The sequence below is a fragment of the Maniola hyperantus genome, chromosome 13 (genome assembly GCF_902806685.2).
Source record: "Maniola hyperantus chromosome 13, iAphHyp1.2, whole genome shotgun sequence".
NCBI lineage: Eukaryota > Metazoa > Arthropoda > Insecta > Lepidoptera > Nymphalidae > Maniola > Maniola hyperantus.
Window position 1 is genome coordinate 6,177,251 of NC_048548.1, and position 27,087 is coordinate 6,204,337.

Below are 27,087 nucleotides of genomic sequence, written 5' to 3' on the forward strand. Positions count from 1 at the left end.
TCACAATGTTTAACCAAGTACCATTAAATACATAATTTTAGTTTTTGATTAATTTGTTATCTGTATATATAAAATTCAAAGTCCTGACTGACTGACTGAAATATAATATCAACGCACAGCCTAAACTGCTGGTCATAGAGATTTGAAATTTGGAGGGTGTATTCTTTGTAAAGAGTAGGTATCCATTAAGAAAGGATTTTTCAAAATTCCTTACATGGGGTTTGGAATTTATGTAGTCCATGCAGACGAAGTCGCGAGCATAAGCTAGTCTAAATATATAAAAGGAAAAGCTAACTGACTGGCTGAATGACTAATCTATCAACGCATACAGCTCAAACTACGGGACGGATCGGGCTGAAATTTGGCATGTAGATAGCTATTATGACGTAGACGTCCGCTAAGAAAGAATTTTTGAAAATTCAATCCCTAAGGGGGTAAAATAGAGGTTTGAAATATGTGTAGTCCACGCGGATGAAGTCGCGGGGATAAGCTAGTTCATCAATAATTTCACCTGTTACAATAACTATGAAATTTAAATAGGAACATAATATATTAAACTATCTAAGTTAAAAAACTTTAAAGACAGACCCTCAAGCCCTCAAGCAACTTCAATTCATTTAGGTCCAGTTGCGTGATGGGTATACGGTTAAGATGGCATTCGGGGAGGAAATGCCCCGCACACCCACGAAGCCCCCGCGCTAACCCGGTGCGGGCGAACGGGGGTGACACATATTAGAGAACCCTTTAGTTTCTCTAATCTGTGGGGGGTGACTTTGGACCAAAGTTTTACCTTAACTTTAATCATGATGGTATAAATTGACAAACCTAATTTGCTTATCTGTAATGCAACTAGCATGCTGTGGCAAGCTGTGGTAGCCTAGTGGTTAGTATGTCCGCCTTCCAATCGGAGGTCGGGGGTTCGATCCCGGGCACGCACCTCTAACTTTTCGGAGTAATGTGCGTGTAACGAGTAATTAAAATATCACTTGCTTTAACGGTGAAGGACAACATCGTGAGGAAACCTGCATGCCTAAGAGTTCTCCATAATGTTCTCAAAGGTGTGTGAAGTATGCCAATCCGCACTTGGCCAGCGTGGTAGACTATGGCCAAAACCCTTCTCACTCTGAGAGGAGACCCGTGCTCTGTAGTGAGCCGGTTATGGGTTGATCATGATGAATGCAACTAGACCTTGAAGGTATTTGGAAAATAAGCAAAATAATGAAACATTTATTATCATATTATTATTATATCAGTCCATTACAATTGGAGAGTGGTCATGTTTAGGGTGTACAACCTTTTTCTCTACATTTTCATGTCCCTTTTTTAGAGGTCCATGTTTCCAGTTAGCAGGGTACCCAAACTTGTCTACGTCATCCCACCACTGTTGCTCGCCGGATCCCCATATCAAATAGATAATGTTCGTGCCTATTAACACCACGAAAATTGTCCAAAATGCGTTACGCCATTGTTTGAGAGTTTGCTGAAACGAAAATCCGAATGTTATCGCTATTTTCAAACTGGTATGGTAATGCTTGATACTGTCTGATTCGCTCCGAACCTCCATCTTATTGTTGAGATACAGAAGATATCATCCGCAAAACCTGAATTCACCACAAAGATGGCTGGGGACACCATAATTTTTTCGAGTCTACATAGACTGTACACTCGAAAAAATCGCCAGCCATCTTTGTGGTTAATAATTCAGTGAAGGTAAGTTATTATGGTAAAAAAACGTACCTAACACCCAAATGACGTTCATCTGCCATCTTTGCATGGTGATGTAAAATCACTTTTATCTACCCGTCCATGAATAAATACTTTATAAATAAACTAGCTTATGCCCGCGACTTCGTCCGCGTGGACTACACAAATTTCAAACCCCTATTTCACCCCCTTAGGGGTTGAATTTCCAAAAATCCTTTCTTAGCGGATGCCTACGTCATAATAGCTATCTGCATGCCAAATTTCAGCCCAATCCGTCCAGTAGTTTCAGCTGTGCGTTGATAGATCAGTCAGTCAGTCAGTCAGTCAGTCAGTCAGTCAGTCACCTTTTCTTTTTATATATACAGATATATCTTTATGAATTTTGTCAAAGACTTACTAACACAATAGTGTAAAACCATGCGTCCTGTTAAAATAAAAACTATGTTACAGGAGGCAGTGTCTTCCTATAATATTTATGAATCACAATAAATTTCCCTTCGATTCTTATTTACCAAAAAGTACGAGAACACGATAAATACGTATTAGCATATACTTCAGATCTACCAAAATTTATTCAAGCATGCTGTAGATAATTGTGTAATCAAATCCGTCAGTTCATTACACGTTCTCGTAAAAAAAACTTTTTTACTTTACATCTGTAGGAAAGTAATTTTACGCTTGACTTATCCAATTTTCACCTTTGACCAAACAAGGTTCAATCAACCGTAAAACGCCTTACCCAACTCATTAGAAAAACCATCATGTTTTCCCACTTTTTATACGGAACCTGCGTAACATGAAGCACTTGAAGAATAAATTAAACTGAAGTGATTTTCGAATCTAGGTTAGTAAAATAAGATACCTAGCTACCTACTCGTAAATTAGGTTAAAACAAAGGTTGACTTGACACTAAGGTAATATAATATTTTATCGACGTGATTCTTTGTTATCATTGACTTTTTCAATTGTTGCCCTAAATTTGATATTATTAAATGTTAATACTGTCTTAATTTAACTTTGACAAATAATTACTATACTCTTTTATAACTTTAAAACTAGGTAGATGCTAGGTAGGTATTTCATATGTTTAAAGACTCTCTCGTATTAATTAATTTTTCTTAACCTATTAAATATTCCTATTTCAGTTAAAATAATATTTTGTAAAAGCTCATGATATTATGTTAGTTTCTCTGAGACAGCTTCTTATTATCAGTTCTTTCATACATTAAATTACGTTTAAAATTATAATTACTTGTACATGTTTTGGTTCGATTTAAAACTCTATTATACATAATATAATGTGAATCGAGGAGAATTTCCATTTGCGTACCATCTCTAATAATAATGGTTCTGCCAAAAACTCATTGAATTTGAATGGACCAAGAAATGTCTACTATTTAAAGGAAATTTTCGAGCATAATCTCGTAGTCATGAAAATAACGGTGCCCTTAGCTGAGGAAATTGAAAGAACAAATTCAAAATTATTTATGAATATTACGTCTAAATAAATCTCTCTGTATTTTGTAAAATGTAAAGTAGGTACCTACCTACCCTGAATTAATTCACATCTCTTAAGATGATAGTGTACTGTGTAGAGTAATAGATTCTCACTGGCCCTTTGTGTACGGAACCCTATAATCTAAATACTTACATCAGGTGTCAAAAGTCCAACCATATAAGGCGTAATCATTCCAGACACAGCAGCCAATCCATTAACAAAAGCAGAACATGTTCCTGCATAGTTTGGGGCAATATCCATAGCATTGATCTTGACACTGCTATAGAAGCCAGCCATGAAGGCCATGGATGCTATGAAACATCCCACAGCCTTGACGCGGTCACAGCCAGAGTACGAAGCCAGAATAATGAAAACAGCGGGTATTGTTGATGCTGAGGAAAAATGTTCTTCCGTGAGCGTGATGTATATTTTATCCGCGTTCGTGAAATACACGTATAATATCCTGAGACAAAAAATGTATCAAATAGTTTTTATTTAGCTTCCCTTTCGTACACCTATTCATTGTTGTAAATCTATAGTTTCAGACCCTTGCACTCGAATTTCATTAGTTACCATTATTACGTGACACGGAATATGTTTGTTTTAATTAAGTATCCATTTACAATTCAATATCAATTGATTTACGGAGTTATGTGCATTCTAAGCAAGTAATTTAATACCACTTGCTTTAACGGTGAAGGAAAACGTCGTGAGGAAACCAGCAGCTCGATTGCGGTAGAATGACAGCTACAATGTCACGATCGCAATCACCACTGATTGGTTGGGCTACAATGCATTGTTGCAACAAGAATCGCACAAATTCAGCAAATCACAAATGAGACTGTAATGATTAACGCAGACTTTATGAAATCGACTTGACTGCATACCTGAAAGTTCTCCCATTATGTTAAAGCCCTTAAAGCCTCAAAGATATGTGAAGTCTGCCAATGTAGAGTTGGCCAGCGTGGTAGACAATGGCTAAACCCTTCTCATTATGAGAGAAGACCCGTGCAGGCAGACACATTTTCGCGTTTATATGGTACTAGATGATGCCCACGACTTCTTCCGCGTGGATTAAGGGTTTTAATAATCCCGTGGAAACTCTTTGATATTCTGGGATAAAAGTAGTCCTTCCCCGGGATGAAAGCTATCGCTGTACCAAATTTCGTCAAAATCAGTTGAACGGATTGGCCGTGAAAGGCTAGCAGGCAGACAGACAGGCAGACAGACAGATAGACGGACAGACACATTTTCGCATTTATAATATTAGTATAGATGGATTACTTTACCAGTAGGTAATACTTACATACAGTAGTATAGATTTTTCTTCCAGTAGTAATACTATGCCACTTTCTTCTAATGCAGAAGTCACAGAAGCCAGCAAATATAAAAGAGCAAATGTACATAGCTATGTATGGCAGGGCAGACATTAATCCAGTACTCTTAATGTTGAACTTGAGAACATCAGAAAAATATTTGGGCAAATCAGTAATCATGGTGAAGTATCCCCAGTCATGGCCGACCTGCAAGAATGAAAAATTAAGGGAATTAAAGTAAATGCCATTAAAATGAACCACTACATCTATGTAGTGGTTCATTTTAATGGCATTTATTTATTTATTTTAATCTATTAAGTATTATGATTTCTTTTCTATAGAGCGAACTTTTACAGAACCAAAAGATAATATGCAGTATTATTTACACTATCACGGGATATTGTTTTAAATTCATTCATTAAGCCTAGAGACCGTAATTGCCCAGGGGTAACAAAGTAAATCTAAATATACAAGGATCACTGGTTTCTGGAACATTTATAGGCTATTATCTAAAGCCAAGTGTACCTATTAAGGGGACTCACTTCACTGCTTTCTTCATACAAACGTAGGAGGGAAAATACAACAATATTCGATATTGTACGCACAAAACTAAGAATTATATCGATTTATCTCGTCTTTATCTAGGTTCATTGATATATAAAACATTGAAAAAAATATTGATTTAAAAGTTAAGAGCCTCAAAAGATTCCTTTTTTACACTAAATTTATGACAACTTTGGGCGTAAATAAATAAGATTAGGGATATGAAAATTCTAAAAAAAATTATCATTAGACATAGTTTATTTATTCATTAGTTGAAATAACTTTACTTTGCAAACATAAATTCAGTAGTTTTTTCTCAAAAATACTTTTCCTAAACCCTTGATTTCGGTGAAAATCATCGTGCCTCTCACCTTTCTCATACAATGTCAAGTGAAAAGCAAATAGGTTCGGTCGAGCGTACTGCGTCACCTTAAGGTTGTATTTAAGGAAATCAAGGCACAGTAATTTCAAAATTAAACTGCCTTATATGTAAAACTATAAAGTAACTTTAAATAATATTACACTATTCTTGCTTTCTACGTAAACTTAATTGAGCGCTACGCCAGATCTATTATACTGGCACAAAACAGCTGTACCTACCAGCTATCTACTCCTAATTTTATTTAAGTTTTTAATTTAACAACACATAAAGATCAAATAAAATATTACGAACGTAATCCTGAATAATAATAATAGAACTGTTCTTTGAAATTGCCGTTTGATTTTAATTTCTCCTCAAATTCCATTTGCCAAACAGAGCATTAAGCCTTTATCATCATGATAAGTGCAATTCATACTTACAGCAGCTATCATAAGCGCCCACAGTTGTGGTGAACGTAGTATGGCTTTAAATGGCACAGGATCTAATTTCTTGTGCAGGCCTGAAGCAGTTACATTAGCATTTAAGTAGTCTCGCTCCTCGTCGGATATAAATGGATGAGAGTTAGGAGTACTGTAGCAGAGAAGTGTCTGAAAATATAATTTACTTAAGGTGAAATCCTGTAATAAAAGTGTGTTTGTTAAGAGTGTAACAGCGGTTACGCACTCATCCGATCCGAATCAGAGAAAATACATACCTTTTTATTTTGTGTGAGAGCTTATGACATATGTCGTAGATAATCGCTGGTATTCTCACGGATGACGGATAGAACTTGGATGACGGAAGTGCAGTGCGTAATCGCCATAAGTGTGCGTGTGTATTGTTTGAGTACCTTCCTATAATTGAGTGACCATTTTTCATAACAAAACTTAACTCTTCGGTTCCTTTCTTATGACCAGAAATTAAGAAATCTAAGGATGCTTACCAGTTGTATCAAACAAGTTTACCATGTAGTAAAAAAATATACAAAATAACGAAAATAACGAATGAACGCGTGGCAAACAGTTTCAATATTGATCAAAGTTATAAGACTGCGTTTAGTCAAGGATGTGCGAGTGTAGGGAATGACGGAAGATCAAAACCCCTTTTCTGCGGAGTGACAATAACATATCCTAGAAGTGGATTTTACATAGGTCGTAGGTACCTACCTACCTACATTTCTCAATTACTCATCCCAGAGAATACTTACGAAAAACAAAAACCATAGAACTCCGAGACTACCAAATACGTAAAACACGTTCGCCCAGTCGCCGCCGTTCGCTAAGAGCAATCCCGAAATATATGGTCCAGCAATATTGCCTATTTGGGCCCCTCCGAATATCATTGCGCCGAAACGGGAACGTTCTGCCGGCGGCACCCAACGAGCCATTAGTAAAACAAATGCTGGTGTCACTGGACCCTAAAACAATTTATATATTGTTTTATTTAAAGTATGTACTTCTATTAGAAACAGCGTCCACCAGGCGAGCTGAAAAATCGGCCTGCTGTACATTTAATTGCGTCGACGAGATGGATAAACGTCTGTGGATAATACATTATTATTAGTTACTAGCTGTTTCGCGCCTCACGCGGGAACTTTTTTCCCCGTGGATTTTTCATAAAAATTCTTCTTTCATACAAATCTTGTCCTGAGAATAAACACAACAAAAAAAATTGACCAATTTAGTGTGTGCGCGTTCGGGAGCTATGCGCGTACATACATTTTTCAGCGATTCATTTATATTTATATAGATTATTACATATTATTCTTACATACAAAATGTTCGCCGCACCGTTGCGACCCGACCCGTCTCCAGTGGACGTCTTCTAGTAATACTACGACGTCTAGTAATATTATTCCACTGAAATGGACATAAAACACGTATGCCTTACAAAATTGCAGTTCTTTTTATGCCGATTCAAAGCGCTCACCGATTGTACCGGGAATTACAATTGACACTTTGTATCAAATATGGTCTTCGTGTTGACAATAATATTATGTTGAAGTAATATGTCTCTTCACTAAAATTTAGTTCTGAGTACGCTCACATAGCAGTTACAGCAAATCCCTTCAATTATTCTAAAATAATACAAGAGAGTTTGTAATTGAACAGTTTTATTTTGCCTACAATATCAATTCAAACACAAACTCAAATTATTTATTCAGAATAGATAAAATTTTACGCTTACTGATGGTAAAAAATTTAATTTGTAAGATGATATTTTAAATAAATGATGATAATTAATACGTACTTAAAACTAAAGCTACGAGGGTTCCAAACGCGCCCAGGTCTGAGAAGAGCCCACAACAAACTCAGCAACAACTTCAACAACTTTAAAATTAATAGATCCTGTGGCCTAATAAGAATAATCTCTAGCAGAATCAGATTCAGAATTGAGAAGTTGGAAGTCAAAGTTCATTGAGACTTGATACCACAGAATCAATTATTATATTTTACAATCGGCACCTAGTAATTTTTTTTTTAAAGAATATTAGTCAATGATGACTAATATTCCCATTTCCCCTCCAACTAAGCGTTGAGCTTGTGCTAGGAATAGGTAAAACAATAGTGCAACGGGTGGGGTTTGAACCGGCAACCATTCGGATTTCAGTCCGCTCCTCTAACCGTTCAGCTGTTGAGGTATAAATTTTATTATAATTATAATGGAAACAAATTATCTACGAAGTTGCATGTCTTTTAAAGGTTGGATTTAGTTTTTTTTAAACTGCACACAAGAATAATAATATTTTTAAGGGCAATAATTACAAAATATAAATTGATATGGCGTTTCATCGGTCACAATTATTATTGTAAATTGTTAGCGGATATTCTTGAAATAGCAATAAACGTGATTTACAATGGGCGTCCCGTTAAAATGCCGGCTTGAAATTTTTAGAGAAAATGTTTTGAATAAACACAAACTTAGTCAATTTCACTGTTCAAAAGACTTGTATACAAAGGACCTTTCTTGTGAACAAAAGTATAAAAAGAAATGTAATTTTTACACAATTAAAATGAGATTCTAAAGTATTTACAATTTGTGAATACTTACAACATCTAACCACTATATGTATATATAATGGTAAACCATGATACAGCTTTGACAGTACCTATGGATTCAATAGTTCCTGCATCATTTATAATCCAAAAAGCATTTTCTTATGAATCTAATTGAATATAAATTAGCTAAAACATCTTTATTTACTAGCTGATGCCCTCAACTTCGTCAGCGTGGTGGCTTTAGGTTTTGAAAATCCTGTGAGAACTCTTTGATTTTCTGGGATAAAAAGTAAGTAGGCTACGTCACTCTCAAAGTCTATTACTATATCCTTCCAAAAAATCACGCCAATCTATTGCTCCGTTGCGGCGTGTTTGTAGGACAAACCAACAAATAAACACACTTTTGTGTTTATTATAATATAGGTAGTGATCTCTTATTAATTTCCTTACCTCTCCAAACCCACAAATGACCCTCATAATGAAAAGTCCCACAGCTCCCCCAATTCCTACTGCGAATGGTGTCAGAGCTGTAGACACAGAAGTGCATAGTAAACTCAGACCTAGCGTCCATTTCCCACCGAACTTTTCTGCTAGAAGTCCTCCTGGTAAGTGTGTGACCACGTATCCATAGTAAAATGCACTGAGCAGTAGACCTTGAGTACTTTCATCCCAGTCGTATCTTTCTCTACCCTGTAAAAATGTAAGAGTTACCTAACTGGTTTATTTCTAAATTATAAAAAAATACAAAAATTTGGCGTCAAGTCAACAGGTAGTACCTACTTACTTAACAAAAGAAAACGGTACGTTTTAACCTGTTATACGTTTTTATTTATAAACCTGTTATACGTTTTTATTTGTTTTAAGTTCTTTCTATGACTATCTTAACCAACTCGGCTTCACTGGGTTTTAGTGGGCACCCTTTCGCAGTTAGAATATGGACCCAGCGGTTTGAGATGTGCATTAGTCAGTCAGCCAGGCAATTTCTTCTTTCAAAACCGCTACATTTTGTCATGCAATATTAATCTTGGAATTTATGTAATAGGTTTTGCAAGATTATGATCCATAAAACGCCATTTACACACTCCAGATAATTCTATTTACATTTTCAGATAGACGTGAGGATGTAGATAGCTAATCATAATATACATAGAACATATTACTCGAGTTATCCCTTCTAGTGCTTTGGGTGGATAGAAACTATCGTTTATCAGGGCTTAACAAATAGGGTTACCCGGTAGTGGGGTTGATTTCATTGTTAGAAAGTACCTACCCTGGACTTACAACTAAGGAATATACTTACTACACTCTGGTTTAAACTATCCACGGTTGAAGAGTTTGAAAGATATATCACTCTTTCTCTCTGTAATGTTGTGATGGGATTTTATTGAGATTCGATTCCTTCCAAATCTTCCTAGATTTTATAATATCTAAATTTTCTCTGGCCTGGGAGGTTTCGGCCGTGGCTAGTTACCAGTTACCACCCTACCAGCAAAGCCGTGCTGCCAAGCAATTTTGTTTTTTTTTTTAAATTACCAACATAAAGAATGTTTAACAAATTCAATTTAGACACACCAAAAACCACGAAGGTTTAAAAAGTGTGTCATTCCGTCTACTTCTTAATACATAATAATAGTGCTTCTATAAACAATTTAAATTGTTTATAGAAACACTAATTATTACATTACTTAGCGTTCCGGTACGATGCCGTGTATAAACCAAAGGGGTATGGGTTTAATAAAAACTGCCATACCCCTTCCAGGTTTGCCCGCTTTCTTCTTAGACTGCATAATCACTTACCACCAGGTGAGATTGCAGGGCTAACTTGTATCTGAATAAAATGAAATAAAATCATACCTCAAATACTACAGATGAGCTGTTAGATGATGATGACGTACTCGCATCAGACGGGCATGTCTCACCAACAATATGCGTCTCAGATGAGACTTTCTTAACCATTGTTACGATTGTCATACTCAGGCAAACGCGCATTGTGAATGAGTTCGCTAACGCAAACAGACCGAGCAAACCAAAAACATAACGCTGCGGTATGAATATGACTGAAAAATAGAAAATAAAACAATTTTTAACACATAAGAAAAGACACTTATATATTTATCAAAAAAATCAGTCAAGTGTAATTCGGACTCGCACAGGAAGGGTCTCGTACCTACAAGAAATAACACTTTCATTTTTTTTTTCATGGCAGTAATTTTAAAACTATGTATTAGTATTTACCTATTTGTTATATAGCGGCAATAGAAGTAGTACACATTTTGTGAAAATTTCAGTTCTATTCCTATTATGGGATACGATATACAGCTCGCTAGCAGACAGACGGACGGATGAAAGGATGAACAGCGGAGTCTTAGTAATAGGGTCCCGTTGGCACCCCTCGGGCACGAAACCCTTAAAAATACAAAATTGACCAAATAGGGCATGATGTGTTTAAGAGATTTCCGAGCCTCCAGTCCCAATAGAGGGTGGCCACGTGCTAAATCCTACGTAACCCGATGTCTTTCCCAGGATGTCCCCCTCACCATAAAAAAAATGAAATCGATGAACTCTGTGACTAAGTACTGAACCGATTTTAATAATTATTTCACCATTAGAAAGCTACTTTATCCAGAAGTAACATAGGCTGTAAACTACATAATAATAAATGTACTCTGTGTATTGAGTAATCAGGCACTTTTTGCTAATCTTACCTTTGTTTAGTATTCGACGCCATCCAGTTAGAGCCATTATTTGCTACGATTATTTATGGTCCTTCGACCTATGTCCGAGGTGGTCCCAGTGGAGGAGGAAAACTATGCTACCACATAGTCAAACGTAAAAGTGAATGGAACAAAAAGGGCAGGGGTTTCCCCAGCAGTGGGATGATAATATATAAAAATAATAATAATATAACAATAAAACTGATATTAAGGCTTATGTAAAAAAATGTGTTGGCTGAACATCACCAAAAATGGAGCACTTAAAAACACTTTATAGGAATTATTATAACAACAAAACCCGTCTCTTATCTAACACTCAAAATATGTAGGTGGGTACGTAATACCAAAATGATTTATCGTTTTTATTTTACCCCACTTTCCAGCTGTCGTTCATTTATCTAAACATCATTGAGTGTATTGAAGTGTGCTGAAGCATTGAATCATAGGCTAAGTATGAATTTGCTTACAACGACAACGTTGATATCATTCGAAAATTGCAACACGGCAGAGTAATAGAGACCCTAAGAGCGGTTACGCACTGCATCCGATCCGAGTCAGTGAAAATAAATAGGGACGTTCCTTTTTTAACCGACTTCAAAAAAAGGAGGAGGTTCTCAATTCAACTGTATGTTTTTTATTTTGTATGTTTGTTACGCGATTACTCCGCCAAATATAAACTGATTTTGATGATTCTTTTTTTGTTTGGTAGGACATACTTGAGAGGTCTATTTTACTTCGGTGAAGATCTGATGAATATCTTCGGAGATGGAGAACAGAACTCCTCAGTGGATAAGAGTAAATTGCTCGCGATCGGGGTAATAGCTTAGTAAACAGTAGGTTTTTAACCAGGCATATCATATTTTAGTACAATAGGGCCACTAAAAAATGTGAAATAAAAAAATTTAAGAAATAAATAAAAAGCGACTTCAATAACCACGAACACTAAAAAGTAAAAAATAATTTAATTTATTACCCAATATATGTATTATGAATACAAGAGTTATTGTAGTTCTATAGTAATATTTTTTGGAGCCGGTGCCAATTAGCTGCACGAACCGTCTATGATCTACTCTTCATATTGTTTTGACTCTTGGCACCTCATTGGCACCGACTCCAAAAAATATTACTATAGAACTACAATAACTCTTGTATTCATAATACATATATTGGGTAATAAATTAAATTATTTTTTACTTTTAGTGTTCGTGGTTATTGAAGTCAGTTTTTATTTTATTTTACAATTTTTTTATGTTTTGTTAGCTTATGACATATGTCGTAGATAATCGCTGGTATTCTCACGGATGACGGACAGCACTCGGATGACGCATGTGTAGTGCGTAATCGCCGTAACATCATATTTTTTTTGTTCAAAGTTGTCTAAACATCACAGCCTGTGTATATGTGGTAACTTTGTTTAATGAAAATCGGTAGAAGGTAACTATTTTAAAACTAGTAATTTTAGGCCCATTTTATCATTACATTAAGTATGTGTTTTGATACTCGAAATCTGTCAACCTTGTCGAGTTAAGTGAACTCTTACTAAGGGTACTAAAACGAGATGACACTATCAGTGATACAGAGAACAATAGCAATCGCACGTGTCTCTGTGACAGACGACAAGATCAGATAAAACATAGATATACGAAAAAACACAAATAAAAAACCGGGCAAGTGCAAGTTAATTAAATCTTAAATTAGATTACTGAAAGATTTCAAAAATTATAGAGCGTCCATTTAATGCGGTTACCGAGGATCTAGTTATTGACGAGTACTTATAAATTGTCCAAAATAAGCTTAAATTAAATTTGTTTCTTAGTTGAAGTGAAAAAAACTACATATAGTACCTACGCGACAGGTCGAGGTGGCAATCGGGGTGACGACACCCGCACAGCCCCCGTGCTATCTCGGTGCAGGATAGCGTGGACGTGCGGGTGAGCGTGGCGTCCCCCCGCCACATACCCCGATTTTCATCTCGACCCTCTTGCGTACCTACTATACACATACCTTACACACTCGAACATGTGCCGAAAAATCAAGCTTATCTCATAAAACAAGGGATTCCCTCGGGATTTATAAAAAACTCAATCGATGCGGATAAAGTGGCGGGCATTATCTATTTATTTATGTTAAATAAATAAATACTTGACTTTTAGAAATGTAACTGGGTTTAACAAGCAGGCGTAGGCGTATACCTATAAATTAAAAGTAGGTATGTATAATGAAACGGAAATAAAAAGCTAAAGTATATCCATTTTAGACATTAATTCACATAATATAATAATGTGCTTTAGTTTACATTTAAGCCATCTGACTGCATTACATAATGTTATTATCTGCCGAATCTTTTAATTTTTAGTTTTACCAATAAACTGTCACATCTCAAAAATGTTTCACCATGACTCTGCAATAGATTTGTAAATAAAACGACAATAACTGTACAAACAATATATTTTATTTTTTCTTTTTTTATAATAAATTACAAACTTATAGCTAATAATACCATACTAATAAATAGTTAACACTCGTTGGTCTATTGTTTTTGTTTCGTCTGTTCACTTTCAGCCTTTTCAGAGTCAGTTGGTCGCAAGGTTAACGGGCCGTGTTTCCAGTTTACAGGGTAACCATGTATTTTCACATCGTCCCACCAGAGCTGCTCGCCCTTAGCGAAGATGAGGTATACGATGTTTGTTAAAACCAAAACCCCAAGGCATACCCAAAATGCCACACGCCACTCTTTTAAGGTTGACTGTAAACAAAATAAAGATTAAATATTACTTTAAAAGTCTTATTTTCAGTCGCTGAATATAAAGATTACATAATATCTTTAACTTTTTGATAAATTTCCAATACAAATACAGTCCAAATGACTTCATTTCTTTTACTTATTTGCTAATCTTTATTGCACACAAATTTACATAAAGGAAAACAATACAAGAAACAGAAGAAATTATATTCAAGGGTGCAAAGGCGGCCTTATTGCTAAAGCGATCTCTTACAGGCAAGCACCAGGCAACCATCGTTCGTGAAAGAATTTAACTGACCAGAGCGCTAAGTTCCTTAGTTAAACATTTATCAGTTATTAACCCTTATTATAAATGCGAAAGTGTGTTCGTTTGTTGGATTGTTGGTTTGTTGGTTTGTCCTTCAATCACGTCGCAACGGTGCAATGAATCGACGTGATTCTTAGCATGGGTATAGATAAAGACCTGGAGAGTGGCATAGGCTACTTTTTATCCCGGAAAAATCAAAGAGTTCCCACGGGGTTTTTGAAAAACCTAAATCCACGCGGACGAAGTCACGGGCATCAGCTAGTTTTTTTATAATTTATGCTGATTTGAAATTAATGCCCATTAATTATTATTTATTTTTATCAGGTTGAAAGCAAAATAGTTTAAAGGCGGAATATTTTACATTTTTTTTTTTCTGTTAAACCTCAATTTATTTATTGCAATAAATAAATTGCAAAATGTGGTCCAATTACAATTGTCTTAACTATTAACTATATCGATAGACGTAAGATTTAGGATAAGGAGTAGGAGGAGGAGACGAGGTGCTGGGATGACGGCACCGGAAAGTGTAGTAGGTACCTATAGGTAGAGCCCTTACAAAACTTACAAAGCACGTAAACGACACAAGCGGCCGAAGGCCGTGGACTTTGTAAATCACTACAAGAGACTTATGTATGTCCAGCAGTAGAATTTATCATTGAAAACTACGACTGATGTCAGTTATCATCATTAAAAAAACCGGCCAAGTGCGAGTCAGGCTCGCGCAATGAGGGTTCCGTACTACAGTCGTATTTTTTAGACATTTTGCACGATAATTCAAAAATTATGATGCGTAAAAATAAATAAAAATCTGTTTTAGAATATACAGGTGAAGACCTTTCATATGATACCCCACTTGATATAGTCACTCACTTCGAAAGTTGAAAATACTAATTATTAGTTCATGACCACAATTTTTTTTTGTGTGATCTAACCCTAAATTCGCGGTTTTCAGATTTTTTCCCAAATGTCAGCTATAAGATCTACCTACTTGCCAAATTTCATGATTCTAGGTCAACGGGAAGTACCCTGTAGGTTTCTTGACAGACAGACAGACAGACAGACAACAAAGTGATCCTATAAGGGTTCCGTTTTCCTTTTGTGTGTGTTAAGTGCGAGTCAGGCTCGCGCACCGAGGGTTCCGTACTACAATCGTATTTTTTCGACATTTTGCACGATATATCAAAAACTATCATTCATAAAAATAAATAAAAATCTGTTTAAGAATCCACAGGTGAAGTCCTTTCATATGATAACCCCACTTGATATAATTATCTTACTTCGGAAATTGAAAATACTAATTTAGTTCATGACCACAATTTAATTTTTTTTGTGTGATGTAACCACAAATTCGGGGTTTTCAGATTTTTTACCAAATGTCTGCTATAAGACCTACCAACCTGCCAAATTTCATGATCAACGGGAGGTTAACGGGAAGTACCCTGTAGGATTCTTGACAGACAGACAACAAAGTGATCCTATAAGGGTTCCGTTTTTCCTTTTGAGGTACGGAACCCTAAAAAGTACAAAGAACGTAAAGATACGCGTAGTTTTCTCTAAAATAACAAAATTGATTACAATGATGATAAAATTTAGACTGATAAGTGATAACATTCATTTATCTAACTCCAAATAATAAGATTGAAAAACTGTCAGCAAAATATTATGATAACAGCTTATCAGCCCCCTTGGACGAAAATGAGCTTAACTGAAGCAGACACCGGGGACATCAAAAGGATTACGATTAGATGATATGACATAAGCACTTCAAATAAGAGGGATTTTTAATATCTAGGGGGTGACTACGTAATGTACTCGGAAAACAAGCTTTGATTTAAACTAGGAATGAATAAGAAACTCGTGACTCTAATAATTGTGTCTATTGCCACCATCAAATAAAGATCCGTAGGAGAACCAGGATAAGTAACCGTAACATCTTAACAGGCTGCAAAGTTGTATGGCACATATTTCGAAAGACCGATAGAAGTTGGGGTCCCGAGGTGCTAGAAAAGCATCTCGCACCGGAAAGCACAGCGCTGGCAGACCCCTCATTAGGTGGACAGACGACATTGAACAAGTCGCAGGATTCAGGTGGCGAAAGCCCGTGGCATGTAGAAGACTCTATTTTTTATTTATATATATTTTTGGGACAATAAACAATTACATAACTTAAATCTGTCGAACAAAGTTGGCAACTACAAGAGACTTATATCCAGCGAGCAATGGATATCTTTCAGTTGAAGATGATAATGATGAGCCCTATTGCAACTAACCCATAGAACAGCCCATTCGACAAAAGACGGCGAAAATAGGACATACCTACTGTTATCGCACTTTTATTTGCCGCCTTTGGAACGGACGTCACGTGATCTGTTGCGTCGACATCTTGAGTCAACTGTATAAATACGGGTGGTTGATGACTTTTAAAGGCAGTCTTGTTCTAACTCGAGACTCGAACGACTATTAAATACTTTTTGTGTTTAGGTCGCCTTTTTGATTGAGGTTGCAATAGCAATTTTACCCTGATCAAGTTAATATTGCAGTTGGGATATTATAAAAGATAAAAACTCTCGATTAGCCTATTCGCATCTTAGTTAATATTTAACTGCACTTCTGGTACGTTTATACTACTAAAACTATTTTAACACAGACCCCACAAAAAGTCGTCGTAAAATGGCCCAAGACATACCACCTAAAGTCAGCTTTTGTTGGATAAAAATTGATTAAGGGTATTGGTTCTACTTAATTCTAACTTTTTACATGACCAATTTTTGAATCTATAACCCAGAATCAGATAATATTGAATTCAGTACGATAGCACTTACATTTGGTGTAAGTAGACCAATCAAATAAGGTGTAATGATGCCAGATATTGCAGCAATACCATTCACCATTGCAGTGGTAGTACCAGCATAGTTCGGCGTGATATCAAGAGCATTGATCTTCATGCCACTGTAGTAGGCACCCATCAGCGTCATGGCAGCAATAAACCAAAATACTGCTAATGTTGTATCACATCCAGAATACGAAGCGAGGATTATGCATATTCCTGGACCGGTTGCCGCTGAAATTTAGAAAAACAATTAAAGGATAATGCTCCAAAGAGAACAAATTTATAGCATGTATTACTCGTGGTTGAAGAAAAACTAAACGCGCGCGCGATTACTTTTATTTACAACTAGCTGATGCCCGCGACTTCGTACGCGTGGATTTAGGTTTTTAAAATCCTGTGTGAACTCCTAAATTTTCTCGGATAAAAAGTAGCCTATGTCCTTCCCCGGGTTGCAAGCTACCTCTGTACCAAATTTCGTCGAAATCGGTTGAACGGTTGAGCCGTGAAAAGCTAGCAGACAGACAGACAGACAGACAGACAGACAGACAGACAGACAGACAGACAGACACACTTTCGCATTTATAATATTAGTATGGATAAGTCGCCAAAAGCTTTTATAGTAAGCATGAAAGTACGCCTTACTAACGCCCGTACTTTCAAAATATATTTGTGCTAGTACTCATGTCATGCCTAGTAAAGTTTCACTTCCAAAACTGTGTCGATTAAATTTATTATCCAAAAATAGCTTATTAGCAGTGTATCTCCGATAATTATCCTTAATTCATAGCAGTGCATGAATAGTCATAAATAGTAGGTACGTGGTGCACATTTATGTCCAGTTTTATCATATTTAGTACAAATCATTTCGTTCGATATGTTGTTCAGTATGTTGTATAAATAATATACATACCTATAGTAGTATAAATCTTTCTTGCATTTTGGATGCTGTGACACTTTCTCTTGATACAGAAATCACAAAGAAGTCCAAAGAAGAACGAAGCAATCCACATAGCGATGTAGGGCAAGGCAGACAGTAATCCAGCACGCTTAATGTTGAATTTCAGCACATCGGTCATGTATTTAGGCAAATCTGTCACCATTGTAAAGTAGCCCCAATCGTGGCCGATCTAAAAATAAAGCGTAAATAATTGTGATGTGGCAGAAGACGAAAATGTGGCACAGACTTGGTGCAGTCATCGCACAGACATGGTGTGATGGTTTTAACACATCAAGACAGTGAAAATTACATATTTGATATTATTTTTCTCCACCCACTAAGTACAGTATAAACCTCGCCTTAGAAATTTCCACTTTTTAGAATATGAATAGAGACACTACAGTTTTAAGGCATGTTCTATAAGATGGTACACAAAATTGTATAATGAAGAAGAGAGAAGGCAAAAAGGTGAAATGTTCAAAACATTTGCATGCTTACAAAGAAAAATTAAGTAAGTTTTAAATCCCAACTTGCCCTTAACGGTCACAATTCCGAGAAAAATTAAAAAATGGGAGAAAAAGGGTACATAATAACTAATATTCTACTTACACCAGCAATAATAAGGGACCAAAGAGGAATAGATCTCAGTAACGCTTTCCACGGCACTGGATCCAATACTTGTTTTTCACTATGAATTAAAGCCTGCACATTTTCATTCAAGAACTTTTTCTCATTGTCCGATATATAAGGATGCGTGTTCGGTGTACTGTAGCAAAGAACAGTCTGTAACGAAAAAGCCACATTAAATGTTTGATTAACAATTGTATTAGTAAAACAAGACGATGTTGTGAAAATGGGTGAATCTTTTGCTGTCTTGCTACAAAAATATAAAATTGTAATAAATTAAAAATAAAACACTATAGGTAAACACTGATTATTTTCAAGTTTAACATACGTTAATAGCTTTCTAAAATATGATATACCTACAATTATTGTTTATTTTGAACAAAATTTTACCATCCTCCTGAGCATTTGAAAATTTGCATAAATAATAAATACAATTTGAATATCACTGAGTTAAGGTTTAATTTTAAACATGCGTTAATGCGTTACTAATGCTAATGCTTTTTATAGTTTTTTTCTTATATACCTACTCGTACGTAATTGCTTTAGGTATGTGTAAAGGTTTTATTTTTACCATACACACATTGACATTTATACCATAGATGTCTATGTTCGTATCGTTACGTTCATATTACATGGTGTATATTAGTCTATATAACCTAAGGGGTACCTCTATATACCTGTCTGTAGTCTTTAGATAAGTATAACGCGTAAAATTTAACTCCTCACGCGCCATTTTAACTTTTTGTGTCAAATTTAATGTCAAAAGTACGATTTCAGTCCTTATTTTAAAGGTTAACATGGAAGTTCACCCATAGAGTTAAAATGGCACATGAGAAGTCATTTTGTACGGGCTATAGGTTCTCACGTATGTAACATATCGGTACATAATATTACATATAATATGTATGCCTACTTCTTTTTACATAAACATTGGCCCCCAAAGACGTCACATTTGAAAACAATTTGTAGTTTTGATTTTCATCAAAGGGTCAATTACTCAATTGATCACGAACGTCATCTATTTAATGAATGGCGACGATAGTGACGAAGACTTAATTTCCGTGTTGCGAATATTTTGAATAGCAATTGTATTTGTGATGCGCAGAAACCGTAGTTAATACGCATCGATCGATGTATAGGTACCTAGTACCTACTCATATTTATACATTATCCATACCTACCTATTAAAGTGCTCTAAAGTTTCAATAATGAAGAAAGCTAAGTAAGTAGTTGGAAAGACTAGAAGCTCTAACTTTACAAATTGTTTCTTATTTTGTAGCAAACAGATATTAAGGATGTTAAATAATAATATATTATTACTTATAAGCGATGGTGTCAACCACTAGGCCACTAGTGGTTCAGATGTCCTCCTAGGTCCTGGAGGTCCAGCATTCCATCCTTTTAATGGTGAAGGAAAACATCGTGAGGAAACATACACGCCTACCTGAGAGTTCTTTAAAATGTTCTTAAAAAAGTGTGTGAAGTCTGCCTATCATTTGGTCTGCGTGGTAAACTATGACCTAACCCGTTCTTATTTTGACGTCATACCCGTGCTCTGTAGTAGGCTGGTGATGGGTGAATAATATAATGAAACAGGCAATTACCCATATTGCAAACCATGCAAGACCGAAACCACCGAACATGTAAAACACGTTTTCCCACGTTCCCGTATGCATAATAAGGCCGGAGAAATATGACCCAGCTATATTACCAATTTGGGCACCGCCAAAAACGATAGCTCCCATGCGAGCTCTTTCAGACTTCGGTGCCCATTTGGATATCATTGCCATTAGTGCCGGCATAGTTGGACCCTGGAACAAAAATGCTATATTAAACAAAAAGTATCAAATCATAGTAAAAAAATTAATAACTACCTACCCTTATTTTGATAAATTTCAAGACTAAATTAGACTTAATTTATAGCCAACTACCTTATGCCCGCGAGTTTGTTGGCGTAAACTACACAAACTCCTATTTTACCCTATGGATTAACTTTTCAAAAATACTTTCATGGCGGATGTCTACTTCATAATAGCTATCTGCGTGCCTAATTTCAGCCCGATTAGCCCAATAGTGTGCGCTGTGCGTTGATATATCAGTCAGTCAGTCACCTTTTCCTTTTATCTATTTAGATAACATGATCAATGCATAACGTGACTCTACGGCGTAACCTTTTATGCTTTACCTGTTGAATCAGCTCTATTTTTTCGGTGACTCGAATCGGTTTTGTTTTATACCAACCTGTTTACTTAATCACAAAAAAACCAACGTAATGACCTTGTCTTACTCTTTAGATACCGTAGTAGCTAAGTAGATATATACATGATAGCTTACATGATACGCCAAGTACAAGTTGGCACATCTCGACAAAGTTTATAGATTGCGAGCATAACAATAATGTCAAAGTAAAATAAACCTATTGGACATATTGAGTTCATCCACAGCCAGTGTAAATGGTAAAAGTCTGTAGTAGGTATAAAATGAACGGCTTCAAAACAAGGAGATCCAAGTTTATTTTACTCTTTTGTTAGATACTGGAAATTTACAAACCTTGTCGAGATATCAGAACTCGTTCTAAGAGCGATCGTGCACTGCAGTGTAGCGAGTTGCGGTGTGTTTTAAAATCCGTAAATTTGAATTCAAATTATTAAAACCCGGTGTGGAATTAATAACGGAGTGCGCGCGCTTCGATGTAGTTATATAGTTCACAGATTTTGCGGGGAAAAAACGTACGGAAAATTACCGTGGTGCGCGCTAGGTCTAAGGGTACAGATAATTACCTCACCGAATCCTTCGATCACACGTAGAATAAATAAAGCGGTTGCACCACCAGATTTGACAGCATACGGCGTGATGAACGTACAGACGGCTGTCGACAACAACCCTCCTCCAAGCACCCATTTTCCTCCGTACCGCTCAGCGATCATACCCCCAGGAATATGTGTTAAGACGTAACCATAGTAAAACGAACTCAGAATAAGACCCTGAGTTGCTTCGCTCCACTCAAAAAGTATGGGCTGAAAAAATATTAAGGTGAGACCTCTCTCTCTCTACGAAACCTCTATCTCTTTCCAAAGGTCGATGTACAATATTTCCTGCTGACTACAATATTAGCTTTTTTACGACTCCTGTTGTTGCTGTTGAGTTTCTTATAATTTCTACAGGATTTTCTTCTTGAAACCTTATGTTTTTCCGGTAAAACCAGCCTAGATAAAATCAACTAACTATCAGTGAAAGTCATGTTGAAATAGGTTCAGCTGTATCGAACACATGATCGGGTAAAAAGACAGACAACAAAATAAAATGTAGATATTTCAAAATCAGTCAAACAGACTTTAATTATTCTAAATCGAATTAGTTTTTCTACAATCTGCGATTTTTTATTAGCTAATGCCTAATGGTGTTCTTCTTTTACTTTTTTTATTATATAACAAAGGAAATTATTGAGTTTATACAAACCGAGAAATACGAAAAACTAAGAGGATAATTTTATTGCCAACACGACGTGTTGCGATGATTATCTTGTTATCAATTTATCACACAGTTTATCTGAATGGAATCCATTTCATTACCACCGTCAAAAGGATAACTTATTGAGGTCAAAGTTACAATAATATACGTTTCTAATTTCAAAACAATAAATTAAAATTCAAACTCTAGATATTTTAACACGTTTACATTAACTCGCTTTCTTATTGCTCTGTTTGTTTGTTTCCTTGTCTCTCTGTCCGGAATAATAATCTAATAAATAATCTTATAATCGATTTTAAACTAACTTCCCGGTGAGCTCGAGGCTTGAAAGTTGCAGTTGAAGAGGCATGGGTTAGAACTTGATAATAATGCAACATTAACTTGCTTTTATGTCTGTCTGTTTGTTAGTAAAAACTAAAAAAACTCTTTATTACTTATCTATTGCATGCACCCCACGTTTTCCGTTGTAAATCTTACAATTAGTGTTCTCATAGCTAATTATTTTATAGCATATTGCATAAGTAAAGTAATTATTTTATACTATTTAGTCGGTTTTAAAAACGGGCGAGTATTTAAAAACAAAATTTTCTTGAATAATAAATTATTTAATCCCGAATTTAAATAATGGTGCTTTCAATCAAATATTAATCTCGCTGTTTCTTATTATTTGCTCTCTGACAGCTCCATAGCACTATTATATGTATAAATATAGGTATATAATTAGTGCTATATAGCTCAATATTAAGGTAAATCTGAGAGATTTTTCATTACCTACTTCAAACTGGACTGATTTTTATGAGAAGTTGCTTAAGAGTGAGTAAACAACATTTTGTTCCAACTCCTGTAGCCTGATGCTACAATGATCCAGATAGCCCACCTAAGCTGCAACGTTGGATCTGCTGGTTGTGAATTGATCGTGGCACATTGACTGTCGTTGAAATTCAATATTGATGATGCAGAAAACCGTGTGGACTAATAATGATGAATTTATATTTTCGACAAAATAAAACGGGTTTTTTTTAGTTGTTTATGTTAACTTATTTACTTTTTATCATTTAAAGTTTAAACACAATAATTTGTTCTTTTAATAGGTACGCGGGACGTACATTTGTACATTTACAATAAGCACGATTTCATTCCGCAATACAGGATGCTACCTAGTTTTAATGGCACTACAAATATGGGGGTTTAGATAAAGCAGATAGAAGTAATTGCAGTAAACCGTATTTACAAATAACAAATCAAATCAGGTTGAGTATTTACTAGAAACATTAACATCGAACTCTCTATCTAAACAGTTATACTTAGGTACCTTAAAAATTATTGGCTATGAAATAGACAAAACTTTATATTATTTAAGGTACTTTTACCATTTTGAAGGTAGGTAAGTACAATAATATAAGCGAAAAAAAAATCGTTTATAAATATATCTTATCGTTTCTTGCATAAAATTATATTACTGAATGGATTTTTTAACGCAAATATTCACTTTTAATTCAAACTATACAGGTAAGGGGATTTAATTTTTATATGTTTTTTCATTTTTAAGATACCTAAACATGTTTTATGGGTTCCTGACCTGCCATAAAATTATTTATTTTTCTAATCATTCCGCCAAACTTGTGGTCCGGATCGGGATCTTAAACTCTTAAGTCGTTGATAAGTTACTTACGCCAGTTTGCCTGAACAAATAATCCGATAGTCTCATTGTCTTATTAGCTAAGGCGTAAGGATCTGGACAAGCGTCGGGATCCCAGTTCTCATCTCCTTCAACTGCGACTGTCTTCTTCACCATCTGCGTGATGGCCAAGTTGAGACATACGCGCATTGTGTATGCGTTGGCGACAGCCAATAGCGCCATTATTGCAAACACATACCTTTGTGGTATTATGAATACTGTAATAGGAAAGAGTTATTTTTTATTTGTTCTATGGTAATTTAACAGCGGTAATAGCCTATAGTGTGTAAGTTGGCGCAATTCGGTAGGTCGGGGGTTCGATCCCGGGCTATTCTGAAGTCTGCCAATCCGCACTCGGCCAAAGTAGTAGACTATGAACAACCCCTCTCATTCTGACAGGACACCCGTGCTCAGTAGTGAGCTGGAGATGGGTTGATTATTATGAAGTTACTTTAATTAGTATACCTTATTGATATGACTTACGAATTGACTGTTAGTATGTAGAATATAATTTAAATGCATGATTAAAAAACACCATCTTTTATTTTGAAAAAGTAATCCATGGTACTCATAACAAAAGCAATAAATAAATGATGTACTTAGGTATAGGTACCATACCAATATCAGGGTTTCATTGAAAACCCTTATGAAAGAATCTACTCACTATTTTACCCCATTAGGGTATTTATTATTAAGTACAAGTAAAAAACTATCAATGACTAAAACATAATATTTAAAAGTACATGATACATTTTTACAAAAAATATACGCTGTCCAATAAATAATACTTTTAACGAAATGAATTTTCTCTCCATGAAGATATATTACTATGACAATTGTATGTGGTTAATTGCCTCATCTGGTGGCAGAAGGGCTTGTTCATATTTGCATAAAAAATCATCTTGGAATGCCAGGCTGATTTTTTACGCGAAAAATGAAGCGCAGACATGCAGCCAATATTCTTGGCATCAATCCACGCGGACCGATTTGTACCTACAGTTATTAGATAAGGCTAGCTTTAAGTTTTAATGAATTTTTCAATTATATAAAGCTCTTTTATGTATCTAAAGATAATCTGATAATAAAGTAGTTCGGCGGTGTTCGGAGGTGTGTAAAGTCTACCAATCAGCGCTTGGCCAGCATGGTGGACCTAAAAACCTTTCTCATCCTGAAACCCTTGCTCGATAGCTAGTGGCAGAATTAGATGATGCAAGAAAGTTAAATCACAGAAAATAAAAGAGTAACTTAACTTTCATTTAATTTTAATAATTATTATTATGCACTGGTTTTAGGAATTTCTAAATCCAAGGTTCTAGTACCTAATACAGCGCAGATTTAGTTTAGAACAAATACTAAACAAGAGAATACCACATCGAGATAATTTATTTACTAACATTAAAAACAGTAGTAGATACTTCAAAATTTTAATTTTCACATCATTAAAATTTACGACAATACTTACGTTTTGATAAAACAAGGCGCCATCCTGACAGCATTTCAGAGTTGCTCCTAGAACCAGCAAAGCCAACATTAACACCGATCACCATACCGAAATAAATTTAACACTTAATTTATTATTATGAATACAAATAACGAGCACTACGCTCAATTTCTTTGGCGCGACTATTTGACAGCCAAGCTAATCAGGAAAAGTTACTCCAAATGCTACGACCAAGTCACAAATTACACATCCAAAAAAAATTTAATTGGACGCGCTCTTATGGTCAATGCTGCTTTTTTATAGTATCTAAGTCCTAAATAATTAAATATTTCGCACAGCAATATTCAATGAAACTACCGGGAAGGTGAACTATGAACTCTCTAACGGCAACGTTACTAATTGTCAAAAAAAATGTTTTTGACAAAATATAACAACGTGACCCCCCCCCCCCGTTCCACTTGTCGTTTGTCGGACCCGGATTTAAATCGGATGTTCCAGTGGCAGAACATTTTATATTAAGTTATTCACACTTGTCGGAAACCAAAATGTTCTGCCACTGGAAAATCCGATTAAAATCCGGGCCGATAGACGACAAATGGGAACGGGGTGTTATTCCTAAGTAAGCTATCGGAAGATTACAGATGTAGGATTAATTTTTATTTATTTCGGCCATAAGATACGGAAATCATCTTGTGTATAATGTATAATACTTTGACATTTTTGTTTTAAGTGCTAATGGCTTTTATTAGGATTAAGTTGTCTCATTAGTCACCTATTGCTCTAGTAACTATAATTATGTTAATTTGAGATCTGTTTTTCAGTAGTTACTCAAAAGAAGAGTGAATAGGCAAGCTAGGCAAGCGCGCTCAATATAATATTATAATAATAGAATAAAAATAAACTTTTACAAGTAGGTACTTTTAAATCTTCAAATGCATCTAACAATGTTGGTTCGGAATGCCTTTCCTACCGAGAAGAACCAGCAAGAAATTTGGTGTGATTGCAGTCAAGCGTATGCATAGTTAAAGAAGTTACTCTATGTATGAAAATTAAAAAACGTGATGTTTCCGCATTTTCATCTATTTTAAATTTTCATTCATGTTCATGACTGACAAAACCAATTTTGGTTCGCGACTGACAAAACGTCACATAGGTAGGTATGAGTGACAGAGACAACGCTCTACAAAGCCGAAATCTCATTCTAAAGGTCGATGTACAATATTTCTCGCCGGCTACCTGTATGTGTTTACCTAAAGGTATTAATTAATAAGTTGTTTTTCCTCCTTTTTATCCGACTGAACTAGAAAGAAGAAAACTTTTTTTTCGGTTTGTATGTATATAATTATATCAAAAAAAAGTTTGGCATCGTGTCACCTGTTGCGTTACGGGGTTCAAAACGAGTCGTCCATAGGTGTGGGAGTAACATTGAGTGGGCGAACAAAAGAAACAGTAGGTAATTGTGGACGCTGGTCACCAAAAAACTACTTAATATTTTATGGCGCAGTCTGTTAGAAACAGGTTGATCGATTCTAATTAGTGTCGTTAGATTTGTCTCTGTTCATCTGTCACATTCGTCCTCTATGTATAAAAACCAAAAAGTAGGAAATAAAAATTACCTGTATATCAAGTTGTGTATGCGTCAGGTTAAAAATTATAATCAGGCGTTAAATTAGTTATAAATTATTATTAAGGGTCATAGGTAGGGGTATATTATAATATTTATTGTATTCGTATCATCTTAACATCTATTATCTATAATATTTTAAAGAGGCAAATCTTGTAAGTTTGTTTGTAGGGGGTAATTTCTGGAACTACAGAAGCGATTTAAAAACTCTTTCACCACTAGAAAGCTACATTATTCCATATATAGAGTGATATGGGCTATATTTTATTTAAAAAAAAAAAATAGAAATTGTAA

General features: G+C 35.4%; 2 protein-coding genes across 2 annotated transcripts; both read right to left on the minus strand.

Annotated features, from left to right (window-relative positions):
• Positions 1-1,233: 1,233 nt before the first annotated feature.
• LOC117987555 (putative inorganic phosphate cotransporter) lies at positions 1,234-11,534 on the minus strand. Its single transcript, XM_034974579.2, has 8 exons — positions 11,127-11,534; positions 10,276-10,478; positions 8,872-9,111; positions 6,630-6,839; positions 5,863-6,030; positions 4,509-4,725; positions 3,356-3,594; positions 1,234-1,480 (listed from the first exon to the last, which is right to left on the minus strand). Exons 1-8 carry the CDS (start codon positions 11,161-11,163, stop codon positions 1,250-1,252), a joined length of 1,545 nt encoding a protein of 514 aa, XP_034830470.1. The 5' UTR covers positions 11,164-11,534; the 3' UTR covers positions 1,234-1,249.
• Positions 11,535-13,565: 2,031 nt separating this feature from the next.
• LOC117987553 (putative inorganic phosphate cotransporter) lies at positions 13,566-25,367 on the minus strand. The gene is made up of 8 exons (XM_034974577.2): positions 25,191-25,367; positions 23,723-23,946; positions 21,360-21,596; positions 20,184-20,390; positions 18,562-18,735; positions 17,926-18,142; positions 17,008-17,246; positions 13,566-13,881 (listed from the first exon to the last, which is right to left on the minus strand). Exons 1-8 carry the CDS (start codon positions 25,273-25,275, stop codon positions 13,666-13,668), a joined length of 1,599 nt encoding a protein of 532 aa, XP_034830468.1. The 5' UTR covers positions 25,276-25,367; the 3' UTR covers positions 13,566-13,665.
• Between the last annotated feature and the right edge of the window lie 1,720 nt (positions 25,368-27,087).